The sequence below is a fragment of the Notolepis coatsorum genome, assembly GCF_963971535.1.
Source record: "Notolepis coatsorum genome assembly, chromosome: 8".
NCBI lineage: Eukaryota > Metazoa > Chordata > Actinopteri > Aulopiformes > Paralepididae > Notolepis > Notolepis coatsorum.
The window spans coordinates 86,863,986-86,876,612 of NC_140172.1; the positions used below are offsets into that span (position 1 = coordinate 86,863,986).

Genomic DNA, 12,627 nt, shown 5'->3' on the forward strand with positions numbered 1-12,627 from the left:
AGAAACAAAAGGCTGCTTCGCCATATTTTTTATATTTCATTGTAGGCACTTCGAGCAGGTCCGCACTAGAGGACCTGAGGGGGCGGTTTGGAACATATCTATGTAAGCAGTCGCAGAGATAAGATGGTGCCAGACCATTAAGAGCTTTAAAAACAAGCAGGAGAATTTTAAAATCAATCCTAAAGACAACCGGGAGCCAATGCAGTGAAGCTAAAACTGGAGTAATATGTTCCCTCATCTTAGTTCTAGTTAAAATTCTGGCTGCCGAATTTTGGACAAGTTGTAATCTGTCAGTTGTTTTCTTTGGAAGGCCAGAATAAAGTGCATTACAATAATCAAGCCGAGAGAAAACAAAAGCGTGGATTAGCGTTTTTGCATCATCCAGGGACACATAGGCTCTAATTCGTGCAATATTTCTAAGATGAAAGAAGGCAATCTTCGTGACATGATTAATGTGTGTATTAAAATTCTATTCAGAATCAATAATAACCCCCAGGTTCTTTACTGCAGTGTTATTTTCTACGTTCAGGTTACCCAGTCTACTTTTTATCAGTTCTCTCTGCTCACTAGACCCCACTATGAGAACTTCTGTCTTATCCTCATTTAGCTTGAGAAAATTCTCACTCATCCAGCCTTTTAAGCTGGACAAACAGGTCAACAACGGGTCTAGAGCACAGGGCTCGTCTGGAGCTACGGAGAGGTAAAGCTGGGTATCATCAGCATATAAATGGAAGTTAACTCTATGATTGGTAATAAGTCCACCCAGCGGCAGTATATACAGGGAGAACAATAAAGGGCCAAGAATGGATCCCTGCGGGATACCAGAACAGATGGTGTGTTTGTCGGAATCATAATTCGCTAGATTGACAGAGTAGCTTCTACCTGTTAAGTAGGAATGAAACCAGGACAAGGCCGTGCCTGACAGACCTATCCAATACTCGAGGCGGTGCATTAGAATTGTGTGGTCAATTGTGTCAAACGCAGCCGTTAAATCTAGGAGTAGGAGAACGGATACCTCTTTATTGTCCGCAGACACCCTAAGGTCGTTCATTACCTTTACAAGTGCTGTCTCAGTGCTATGGCCCCTCCGGTGGAAGGTGGAAACAGGCACAATACCTGGCTGACATCGTCTGGAAACGCTGGGTGAGGGAGTGCTTGCCCATGATGCAGGAAAGATGCAAGTGGCAGACCCAGAAAGAGAACTTCGCCCCTGGTGACTTGGTGGTCATAGTGGACGATACAGCGCCCAGGAATTCCTGGCCGCTTGGACGGATCCTGGAAACCTTTCCGGATAACAAGGGCCTGGTACGAAGTGTCAGGGTGAAGACCAAGACCAATGTGCTACAGAGGCCAATCACGAAGCTTTGCCTACTACTGGAGTCAAAGGAGGATTGCCAGCTGTAATGAACACTCGCCCGACCATATTTTGTAATTGTGTAGGCACAATTAGGGGCCGGTGTAAGGGCCGAATGAGTGTTTTTGTTATTGATTATTATTATTATTATTACTATTATTATTATCATTATTATTATTATTATTACCAATAGAAGGTTATGATTTAAGGGAATGTTATGATTATCTGTGTAGCCAGTTTGGTGGACTCTGTTGTACTGTGGGTGGATCACTCTGCACCTGTGGGTGGATCAGCCCACGGCGCGGCGGAGATCATTAAATAGGTGATAGGAATCAGCTGTTGGGCTGTAGCCGACGGGGAAAGCATATGATTTTCTTACCGCTTCGGGAACGTTTTAGATTAGTCTTATTTAGGAAACACTTTAAGCAATTAGACCAGGTTATATGATGCTTAGGATCGCTTTGATCAACCCTCCCATGTAACCTACCTATTCTAATTAAATCGGATCACCACATCGGTGTCTGATAACGGAGCTTAATGTGTGGAAGACTATTTCTTTGGACGTTGAGAGCGTATGGATTCACTCCCCGTCTATACCAGGAAGCGGCACCGGCATGTTGCCGCTACACCCCTGTTCTAGAATATAATGCACCCCTTCAACGAAGGCCTGTAAATTTAACACTAACATCCGGTGTGAATAAGCATAGGATCCAAGGACTGAATTTTAATTAGGCTTTAATAGGGCTTTAAAAATAAAAAAAATAAAAAAAGACATTAGCCACATCTAAATGTATAAGCACGACAAGGTTATTCTAATATTTTAAATAATTACTCCACTGATTTAGAGATTTGCACAATGTAGCTCTAAAAATCTCTGTTTTTCTCTTTTTTCTCTTTACTCAATTTTATTTTCTCTGTTTTTCTCTGATGAGTTTTATTTTAGTTCTCACTCCTTTTTTTATTTTTTATCTTTCATTGTTATTTTTTCTCATTTTAAGGTGTTAGTGTTTATCTCCACTCTTTTCCTTTTTTCTGATGTTTCCTACATAAGTTAGTAGAAAGTTCAAATGAATATATTAATGAAGGTATATTTTTCATTTTTCACACTATTGTTAGTACATTAATGGGAAGGCGCAAGACCAAAAGGGACATTCTATTGAATTAGAATGAAAGTTTTAGATCCTATGGCAATTAGCATAGGAAGAGTAGGATTACAAAGCTCAATTTGGGTAATCCGGTGGCCTAAGGGAGGGAGTCATACGTGTAGGATGTGTCTATGGGACACAATCCTGTACGACTCTCGGTGGGAGGGGGGGAAAGGGGATTTTTATTTGTATATATGTATGTTTTTAAGCTCGGCTCTCAACGGGACCTCACTAGTTGGATGTATATCTATTGTTGCCTCGCACTCCAGAAGCATTATCAACAACTACACAACAACATGTATAGATTATGGCTAGTTTGAATATAATGATCTGGAACACTGGGGGAATAAATAACCAACACAAACGCAAAAGCGTGCTCACACTGATGAAAAAAGAACAGGTGGTCGTTGCTCTGCTAAGCGAAACGCACATTCTAGAGAAAGACATAGATACGTTAGCGGACAACACATATCATAATATTAGTCACTCTTCTTTTGGTACGAGAACTCGGGGTGTAGCCATAGTCGTTAGACGTAAGTTGAATATTGAATTAAAGGGAGTATGGTCTGATGTAGATGGTCGGATAACTATAGCTAAGATTGTACACAAGAACAGGAAAATAGCGTTGGTAGCGGTATACGCCCCAAATTTGTACGAGGTGGGTTTCACTACACTAACCAAAGCAATGTTAGACCTTCCCGATTACTCATTTATAATAGGTGCGGATTTTAATGCCATTTGGAATCCAAGGATGGACAAATCTTACCTCGCCTTTTCCAGCGAACAAAAGAACTCATCTAATGCATTAAAGGATTGGTCGAAGATTACAGGTGTAAATGACTTATGGCGATCACTTAATCCCACGACCCGAAAGTACTCTTGTCGATCTGCGAGACATAACACATTATCCAGAATAGATTATGTCTTTGCATCCCCGAGACTATTTGATAACTATGAAGTGGAAATGATACCCAATGCACTATCAGATCACTGTTATTTACTCCTAAAAGGAACATTTGGTATACTATCTTCCCGAGCCCCAAGATAGCGATTTAACTCGATGCTGCTTAATAACAAGGAATTCATTACACAACTCAAAGAAGCTCTTACAGTATTCCTACGGGAGAATGCAAACTCGGTGCAAGACCCCAGAATAATATGGATGTCGGTAAAGGGAATGATCAAGGATTTCACTGATAGCTTTTCCTCCAAAATGCGCAAGAATCGATGCACAAAACTGGCTGAACTGGAAACGCTTTACTCAACGTTATTTAATTCTTTACAATACAACAACTCAACTCGACTAGAAAATCAAGTCAAGGTACTAAAAAAAGAGATCAATGCCATATACAGACAACAATCGGAAATACAAATACGTAGCACAAGACAACAGCAGTACTCCCAAGGTTCTAAACCTAGTCACCTATTAGCCATGCGATTAAGAATTAATGCAAAATTTGCAGATATAACTACCATTAGAGCACAACAAGTACTTGAAACAGACCCTGAAAAAATAAACGTGACATTCAAAGAATTCTACTCCAACTTATATAAATCAGAAACGACCTTCGATCAAAACAAAATGGACACATATCTTAATCAAAATATTCTCCCTAAACTTTCAGAGGATGACGCTAAACAGTTAGAAACACCGATCACACTAGAGGAACTCAAGAAGGCCATATCCGAAATGCAAAGTGGTAAGGCTCCTGGAAGAGACGGTATCCCACCAGAAATGTACCTCTCTTGTTGGGACATAATTGGACCCTTATTACTAAATATGATCTTATACTCAGTCAAGGAGGGGAACTTCCATAAGAACGACAATATTGCACTCATAACAGTCCTTCTCAAAAAAGACAAAGACCCCACCGAGTGCGGTAGTTACAGACCCTTAAGCCTCCTCGGAACCGATATCAAACTGTACTCGAAGGTATTAGCCATCAGATTACAAAAGCATATGACGTCTTTAGTTCATCCGGACCAAACTGGCTTCATAAGAGGCCGCCTGATCACTGATAACATAAGACGAATACTGCACGTACTAGATGTCGACAAGGACGACACCATACCTAAGGCGATGCTGTCCCTGGATGCAATGAAAGCTTTCGACAGGCTGGAATGGTCGTATCTATGGGCAGTATTAGAGAAGATGGGGTTAGGTAAAGGTTTCATTGATATGATTAAAGTAGTATACAAAGACCCATCGGCCATGATTACAACAGGTATAATCACCTCCGGAATCTTTCCGGTATCACGCTCAGCTAGACAGGGTTGCCCTCTTAGTCCCGGACTATTCGATCTATCATTAGAACCTTTAGCACAATATATAAGACAATCCCAATCCATAGAACCAATCGTAATCAAGGGCACACAACATAAAATTAGTTTATATGCGGACGACGTAATACTGTTCATGCAAAACCCCAACACCACACTGCCTCATCTGCTCAAGTTGATTGAGAACTTTGGAGATTTATCGGGATTCAAGACAAATTGGCCAAAGTCGGCTTTCCTTCCACTTAACGCCCCTGCAAAAAAAGATATAACCCTCCCAGGAGAGATACCTATGGTAAAACATTTTAGATGTTTGGGAGTGGAAATATTCCCCACCATAAGACAAACGGTGAAGCACAATTACACAAAAATCCAAAACAAAATCAAAGACGACCTTGATAGGTGGGCAAAACTTAAAAACTCAGTACAGGCACGGATATCAATAGTTAAGATGGACGTACTACCTAGAATCAACTTCTTCAGCTCAATGCTACCGTTACCCCCTCCAGAGGGTTACTGGAAAAAATTACACTCCTCCACATACAAATTTATTTGGAATAACAAACCACCACGTATAAAAAGATCCACCGCACAGAGAAATAAAGCAGACGGTGGCATGGCATTTCCAGATTTTTTCCACTATTTTAAGGCGTACACATTAAGACCATTGACAACATGGTTTGATCCCCAAGCATTAGTATCCTGGAGAGAATTAGAAGAAAACATAGTAGCCCCACATAGACTGAAGGACATAGCATACACTAAACTATCAATCAAGCATTGCGAACGGAAATTTGGCCCCATAATTACTCATGCGATCCGGATATGGCGTGAAACACAAAAAAAATATCCTAACCCACATAAATGGCACAATCATACTCCCTTATTCAATAACAATGCACTCTTGATTGGAAAACAACCTATAAGATTCCCTATATGGGAAAAGCAAGGCATACACTCATTAGGGGATGTTTTTAACAAACAGGGTTTCTGTAGTTATGAAGAAATACGGAAAAAATGTAATCTCACCAAGTCCACACATCTTTTTTACATACAGTTATTGTTATGTTTGAAGACTCAAGGTGTTCCATTAATGAAACCAATTGAACACCACAGATACCACAAATTCTTCTATGAAAGAGAGACATCAAGAGGTTTTTTTTCATATTTTTATCATCAATTACTAACGTCCTCATATGAAACCCTCCACCTAGACTCAGTCTGGAGGAGGGATATACCAGACCTGGAAAGTGATTTTGATTGGCAAGAAGCCTGGGCAAATGTTCGACTCACATCAAGGAACCCGGACCATCAACAAATCAATCTTAACTATATTCACAGGACATACTTGACTCCTATAAGACTGAAAAAAATGGGTCTTATACAAGACTCCAAATGCTCCTTATGTACAAATGGGGACGAGGGGACATTTATGCACATGTACTGGGACTGCCCACCAGTTAAGATATTCTGGAAAGAGGTGACCCAGCAATTATCAAATCTCTTAACTTGGAATATACCTGTACACCCCTCTGTATTACTGCTGAATGATGTTTTTGAGTGTGCAGAACATCCACAGCTAAAGAGATTGGTTTTATCGGGTATCACAGTGGCTAAAAAGCTGATAGCATCACGATGGTTCCAACCGGAAAGAATTTGCCGAAAGGTCTGGATTATTACATATCTCGATGTGATCTATCAAGAAATATCTACAGCAAGAATTTTGGGTCTCAATGAATCCAAAATGACATTGTGGTTAGAAGTGGTGGAGAAAATAAAAGCTAGCATATAATGGTAATGTCTGGTTAGGAGCGAGGGAAAATGGATGAATTATCCAATGGGGGGTCCGGGAGGGGGGGGGTACGAGCTGGAGCATATGTGTGTAGGTTTTTAGATAACAGGTATTAAGGGTATATCCTATATAAGACAATTAACTAAAATGTGATTTCATTGGATGTGCACTGTCAACTAATGCTTGTATATCTTATCGTGTGTTGTCATGTTTGTTTATGTGTTTGTTTAAAAAATAATAAAAAAAATAAAATACAAAAGATATAGTGTACTTGTGTTCGGAAGTCTTGGCCATGTATACAAATGCACCATGACCGGTTTGAGAATTGCTGCAATGTCTAAAAGAAAAGCCAAACAAATAGCCAAATATTGCTCTGTCTCAGCTATTATTGGCAGCTTAGCCACGTGGAGAAGGAGGTGCTGCTATGTGTACCCTTAAGTGTTCAGTGCTGCTTGGCCCCGATACATTTGATTCCCTGTTTATGTAATATAATTTGTGGAACCAAATAAAGTATTAAAATGTGTGTGTGTGTGTGTGTGTGTGTGTGTGTGTGTGTGTGTGTGTGTGTGTGTGTGTGTGTGTGTGTGTGTGTGTGTGTGTGTGTGTGTGTGTGTGTGTGTGTGTGTGTGTGTGTGTGTGTGTGTGTGTGTGTGTGTGTGTGTGTGTGTGTGTGTGTGTGTGTGTGTGTGTGTGTGTGTGTGTGTGTGTGTGTGTGTGTGTGTGCGTGCGTGCGTGCGTGCGTGCGTGCGTGCGTGCGTGCGTGCGTGCGTGCGTGTGTGTGTAGTTAATGGGGATCAGAAGATGGAGTCGCTGGCGTTGACCGTGAAAGTCCCCATGGCGATAAGCAAGTCTGACATAGAACCACCTGACAATGTTGATGATGAAGCTGAGACCTTGGAGAAGAAAGATGATCCTAAAGTAAGCAGGACTTAAATATGATGTCTGTTCCACTTTGTTCAGTTGTACTCTGTTCTGTTATACCCTGTTCTGCTCCACTCTCTTCTGCTCTACCCTGTTCTGTTATGTTCTACTCTGTTCTGATCTGTTCTACTTTTAGGGCTGTACCGAATAGTTCGAAGCTTCGAAGCTTCATTCATAACGTTGACATTCAAATTATAAATCAACATTCGAATATATATATATTTTTTGTAATAATAATTAAAAAAAAAAGATTTACATTTTATTATGTGTCTATCTATTCATTCTGTTTAAACCAATGGGGTTTTTCTTCACAGTTGCAGATAAAGATTAGGCTACACTAATATTATAGTATTATACTATTATAGTATATGACTCGTCATACATTTTTTTATAAAACATTTATCATAAATGAAGTAGCCTATCTGCATCCGCTTGGTGCTTGGCACTCCATCAAGACGTCACCATCACTTTCGTACCAACCGTGCCCTTATTGGATTATTTATGTTGATGAAACTGACGAGTCATATTCATTAAAAGAAAGTTGATATAAAGTTTTGATAAAAAAAAAACTCATTAATCAGATTAAGCACTTTATTCAAAATGAGGATTTTGTTTGAGGATTTTTTATTAAATATCTTTTATTTAATTTAATAAAACATTTTGTTCATGATTATGTCATAAAATATGATGACAGACATTCGAAGCTTCATTCGAAAACTTCAATAGAAGCTTTGAATGTAAACAAAAATTACATTCGGTAAAGCCCTATCTACTTTCTGTTATGTTCTGTTCTACTCTACTATGTTCCACTCTGCACTGTTCTACTTTTTTCTGTTCTGTTCTACTCTGTTCGGTTCTGTTGTGCTCTGTTATGTTCTCTTGTACCAGTTCTGTTCTGTTGTGCTATTGTCGTGTATAATTAGACCAATACTGGTTTCTGCATTGTGTCTTTCAATGTCCCAAAAAGGTGCAAGTGTTCGTGTAAAAACAAAGGGAATCCACAAGTTTGCTCAAAGTTGTATCGCCCGTGAGCAGGAGTTTTATTTGACTGGACCTAATGAGGCCAGCTTAAGAATCCCCCTCCCACAGATGGTAAACAACCTAAAAAATAGGTGATCTCGGATGCACATAAACAAAAATACACAGACTCACCGCTATCCAAAATTACACCGTTACAAAGATCTTGAACAAAAACAATGTGACGAGAAAAGACTTCTTCTTTCTGAATTATGGCAAAGTGATGAATATGAGCCTTTATCGATGAGAGTGATCCAGGGTTGTCCTCTTCTCACAGCTTCACTTCCATCTGTGTCTTTTCTCTCCTCAGCTCTCCCTTATATGGAGGAGCTGAAGCGTTCGCGTGACGCCACGCTGTGTGACGTCAAGGGAACGTTTTTGTCCAATCAGAGACTACTTTGGTCAACTTTGAAAATAGTAGGCAGTCTGTTTGCCCCTAGGCCCCTAGGCTCAGAATTAGATTTATAGACAAATCAACCTAAATACTGACTTGATCTTACTCAAGATACATATTTTCTGATTGGATTTAATTAGACAAGCACATTTAATCAGACCATATTGCTCGCATATGCCCCTAAATATATGTGTGTGCGAACCTGAAAAATCAATTACTTGCACGGTGTGCGAGTGCAGATTACAGCCTCATTCGTTCTTTTTTTTCTCTGCTGCGAGAATCGTTAAAAAACTACAAGTCCCACAGTTCACAGCCGCATAAACGTTCCAATCACAGTAGAGTTTCCTGCGGTCACGCGACTGGAAACTGAAAGTAATGATCAGCGTCTGTCTGAGGCAGACAATACAGCCATGTCGAAGCCCATTCATTTTTATTTTGCGCGAAAGATACCGGAGAATGAGAAGTCAGGCGAGGCAGCTCATCAGGGGCGGAGCTATGGGGGTGGCTACCTGGGCTCAAGCCCCGGATGTATTCTGAAAAGCCCCGAATCTATTTAAAAAAAAAAAAAAAAAAAAATTACAATTCATCATTGTTACATGAAAATATGTTTGCACCAGATTTAGCAGAAGCTAATTTCCATCTGTGGTCTATCCAGCTGCTAACTGTATTTGAGTGAGTTAAGTCTTGGTGTTATGGTAGACTCAGACCTAAGCTTTAAATCACAATCAACAAGTTGACAAAAACTTAATTCTTCCACCTTAGAAACATAGCTAAAGTACGGCCATTTATAAATCAAAAAGACGCTGAAAACCAGATCCATGCCTTTATCTCAAGCCAACTCGACTACTGTAATGCACTCCTTACCGGCCTCCCAAAAAAATACGATGATAACTATTTTATTGCAATGCACTATTGCATTATTTTATTCTATTTTACTAACTATTTTATTGCACTGCACTATTTTACTTTGTATCAGTGAATCATAGACGCCTGGCCATAAGAGCATTCGGAGCATCTCTGCTCTCCCACTATTGAACTTGGGGGAGCAAAGGTATGATCTTGCTCCACCACTTTTTGATTATATGAAAAATATAATATATCCCCCCCCAATATATAAATCTAACCATAACTACGTTATGGTTAACTGAGTTTTATAGTGAAAAGAGCAGCTTTATTGGTCAAGATTGAAGGCTCTATATTGCAGGAAATTGCACGTACAGGTTCATTAAATTCAAAAAAAATCTGTCGTGGAGGGGGGCGTGCCTGACCCCCTCCAAACCACCCCTTGCCTGCAAAAAAAATTTAAATAAAAATAAAAAAGGGGCCCCATCTGGGCTAAGCCCCGGATCTCCTACAATCCTAAATCCGCCCCTGCAGCTCATGTTACAGAGGTGATAGTTAACGTTAACGTTAACCAAGATACTGACGCTAGCCAGCATGCTAGCAAAGTTGGCCAAGCTAGCGAGGCTACACCCACTACTACCCCCACTGTAGCACCCAATGTACCCACTGTAGCTAGCGAAGCTACACCCACTGGAGTCACTGTAGCTAGCGAAGCTACACCCACTGGAGCCGGAGGGAAGACATACAAATTTTACGTGAATTGGCTAAACATTTTCCCATGGCTAGAGTTCGAAAACAGTCTGTTGCAATGTTTTGTAAATATTGCAAAGTAGGATCGATGCATTGTTACACCCCTACACCAAAGTAACTGGCCCACTGTGTGTGTACAGCTAACTTGGCTAGCGTTATCAACCGCAGAGGTGGGCAATAGGGTCCAGCTGTGTGCAAGCGGTGTGACGTCGTAATTGGCAGAATCGACTGTCAATCAATGGTCTACCTGACACGCAAACTCATAAACAATGTGTCTGTACTGGAGGTGTACAGTATTTCAATAGGCAACCCCGAAAGGATTATTTTTCTAGAAGAGCAACACTAGCTCCCCCCACTACTGATGGCCCTGGTGGTAATGCCAGTGTCTCCTTTTTGTTCAATGTCACTGCTTTCTTATTAGGCCTAGTTGTTGGCTACAACTTTGCCACAGTAGGCATTAATCACTTAATTAATAGTTCAAATGTCTGTGTCCCATTCCCGTTTGCACACGCAGATGATACACACACACGCACACAGTGGGCCAGTGACTTTGGTGGTATGTGCTATTGCACAGATGTGTGTCCCGTTCCCGTTTGCACATGCACGCACAGTACAAATATAAATTTATTTTTGGAAAAAAAATAAACTCTGTTACTTGAAATATTTTCACTGTGCTCCTAAATATTTTTGGGTGCTCCTAAATTTCTTTGTGTGCTCCTAAATCTTTTAATTTAGGAGCACCTGTGCCCCTAGTGAAAAAGGTTAGCGTAGCCGTAGAGCCCTGACATAGATAGTATTCTTCCATTAGTTTCCACATTAGGCCAGACAAGAATCACAGTTTGTCATTAAATCCACTCCAAATCATCTCCTATAGTAATGCTTTAACCTGAAATTGAAATTGAATATTTGCAGTAGTCTTAAACAATTGTTTCTTACTTTGGACCTGGGAATTAAGCTCTAAACCATCTTAAGTTTAATATCCATGCATTCCTCTAATTGAGCCCATCATTTTAGCACTTTGATTGCCTAAGGCTAAATTCATGATATACGATAGGTTGCCAGCTCTATTTGTCTATGGATAAGTACCCCTTCTTTGCAGGGCTATAACTTTTTAAATTCTATTGCTAAATTGCCATTATTATGGCCCATTCAAAGTCCTATATGTATTGTTCATTGTGTAGCAACGTTAAACTTTTTCATTCACATATTCATAGTAAAATATGGTCTAATGTATAAGTATGTTTTCATCTCTTTCTGCAGCTTTCTCCAGAACGTGATCTATAGCCCCAAATGCATTATATTGATGATGAAATACAGTTTGATGGCAATCGGCGCGATATAAAAAATTTCAATTGGACGTACTTCTAGAAGTTTCTACGTATCATCTGATATTGACCGGATGGGCGGGGGATCGTTTATAATTCCGTGGGCAGCGTTATATCATTCATCTAGTGTGGGTCATATGTTCATCAGAGCAGTTTATATCAAACACGTTCAAAAATAACGCTGAATCTTACCGTATCTTCCTCGCGCCGTTGGACCGTTTTCGATTATGGGATGTTTATCCTGAAGAACCATTTCCAGGTTGTATACTACTATATACGTCCAAATAACGTTGTTTATTGAGTTAGGGCGAGCGATTGATCATCCAGTGTGTTGAGATGGAGTCCGGCTACCGATCGCGAGTGCCCGGAGCACATAGGATGAGCACTTCCTGTTTGGCGAGCCCCTCCCTCTTGGCCGATCTGCCGATCGGCCACCAGATGGCGCTCTCGAACCGTTAAACAGTTGATGGGAGCTCACCAGTACATCTCAGGGCTCCGGAAAGAAAATATGATTTCGATCACAGATTTTTGAAATATTGATATCAAAGACGAGTTACGGCGTCCTCGGCAACTTGAGCATGGCGGGGAAGGACGCCTAAAAGCGTCTTCCGGCAGTTAAAGTGTTAATGGTAATGGAAGTTGAGTTTTCACTACTTTCTAATATAGTAAATCACATTCTAAAGTAAAAAGGGGTTTCTTTAATATATATTACTGGCTCATCTTTGGGCTGTCCCATCCTGTCTCTGTGTTCACAGGAGAAACTGATAAATCACACCCTGTTGTGATCAAGCCTGTTGCATTATCTTCTG

The 12,627-nt window shown here is 40.3% G+C and overlaps 1 protein-coding gene across 1 annotated transcript in view; it reads left to right on the forward strand.

Moving 5' to 3' along the window:
• Nucleotides 1-12,627, forward strand: part of LOC311233502 (sodium channel protein type 4 subunit alpha B-like) — a gene marked incomplete at its 3' end in the record, with an annotated part of 179,305 nt that overhangs the window by 128,389 nt on the left and 38,289 nt on the right. Inside the window, exon 14 of the mRNA XM_084320469.1 lies at nucleotides 7,353-7,486. Within this exon, the coding sequence (XP_084176595.1) occupies nucleotides 7,353-7,486 (134 nt within the window). The remainder of the gene's footprint in view (nucleotides 1-7,352; nucleotides 7,487-12,627) is intronic.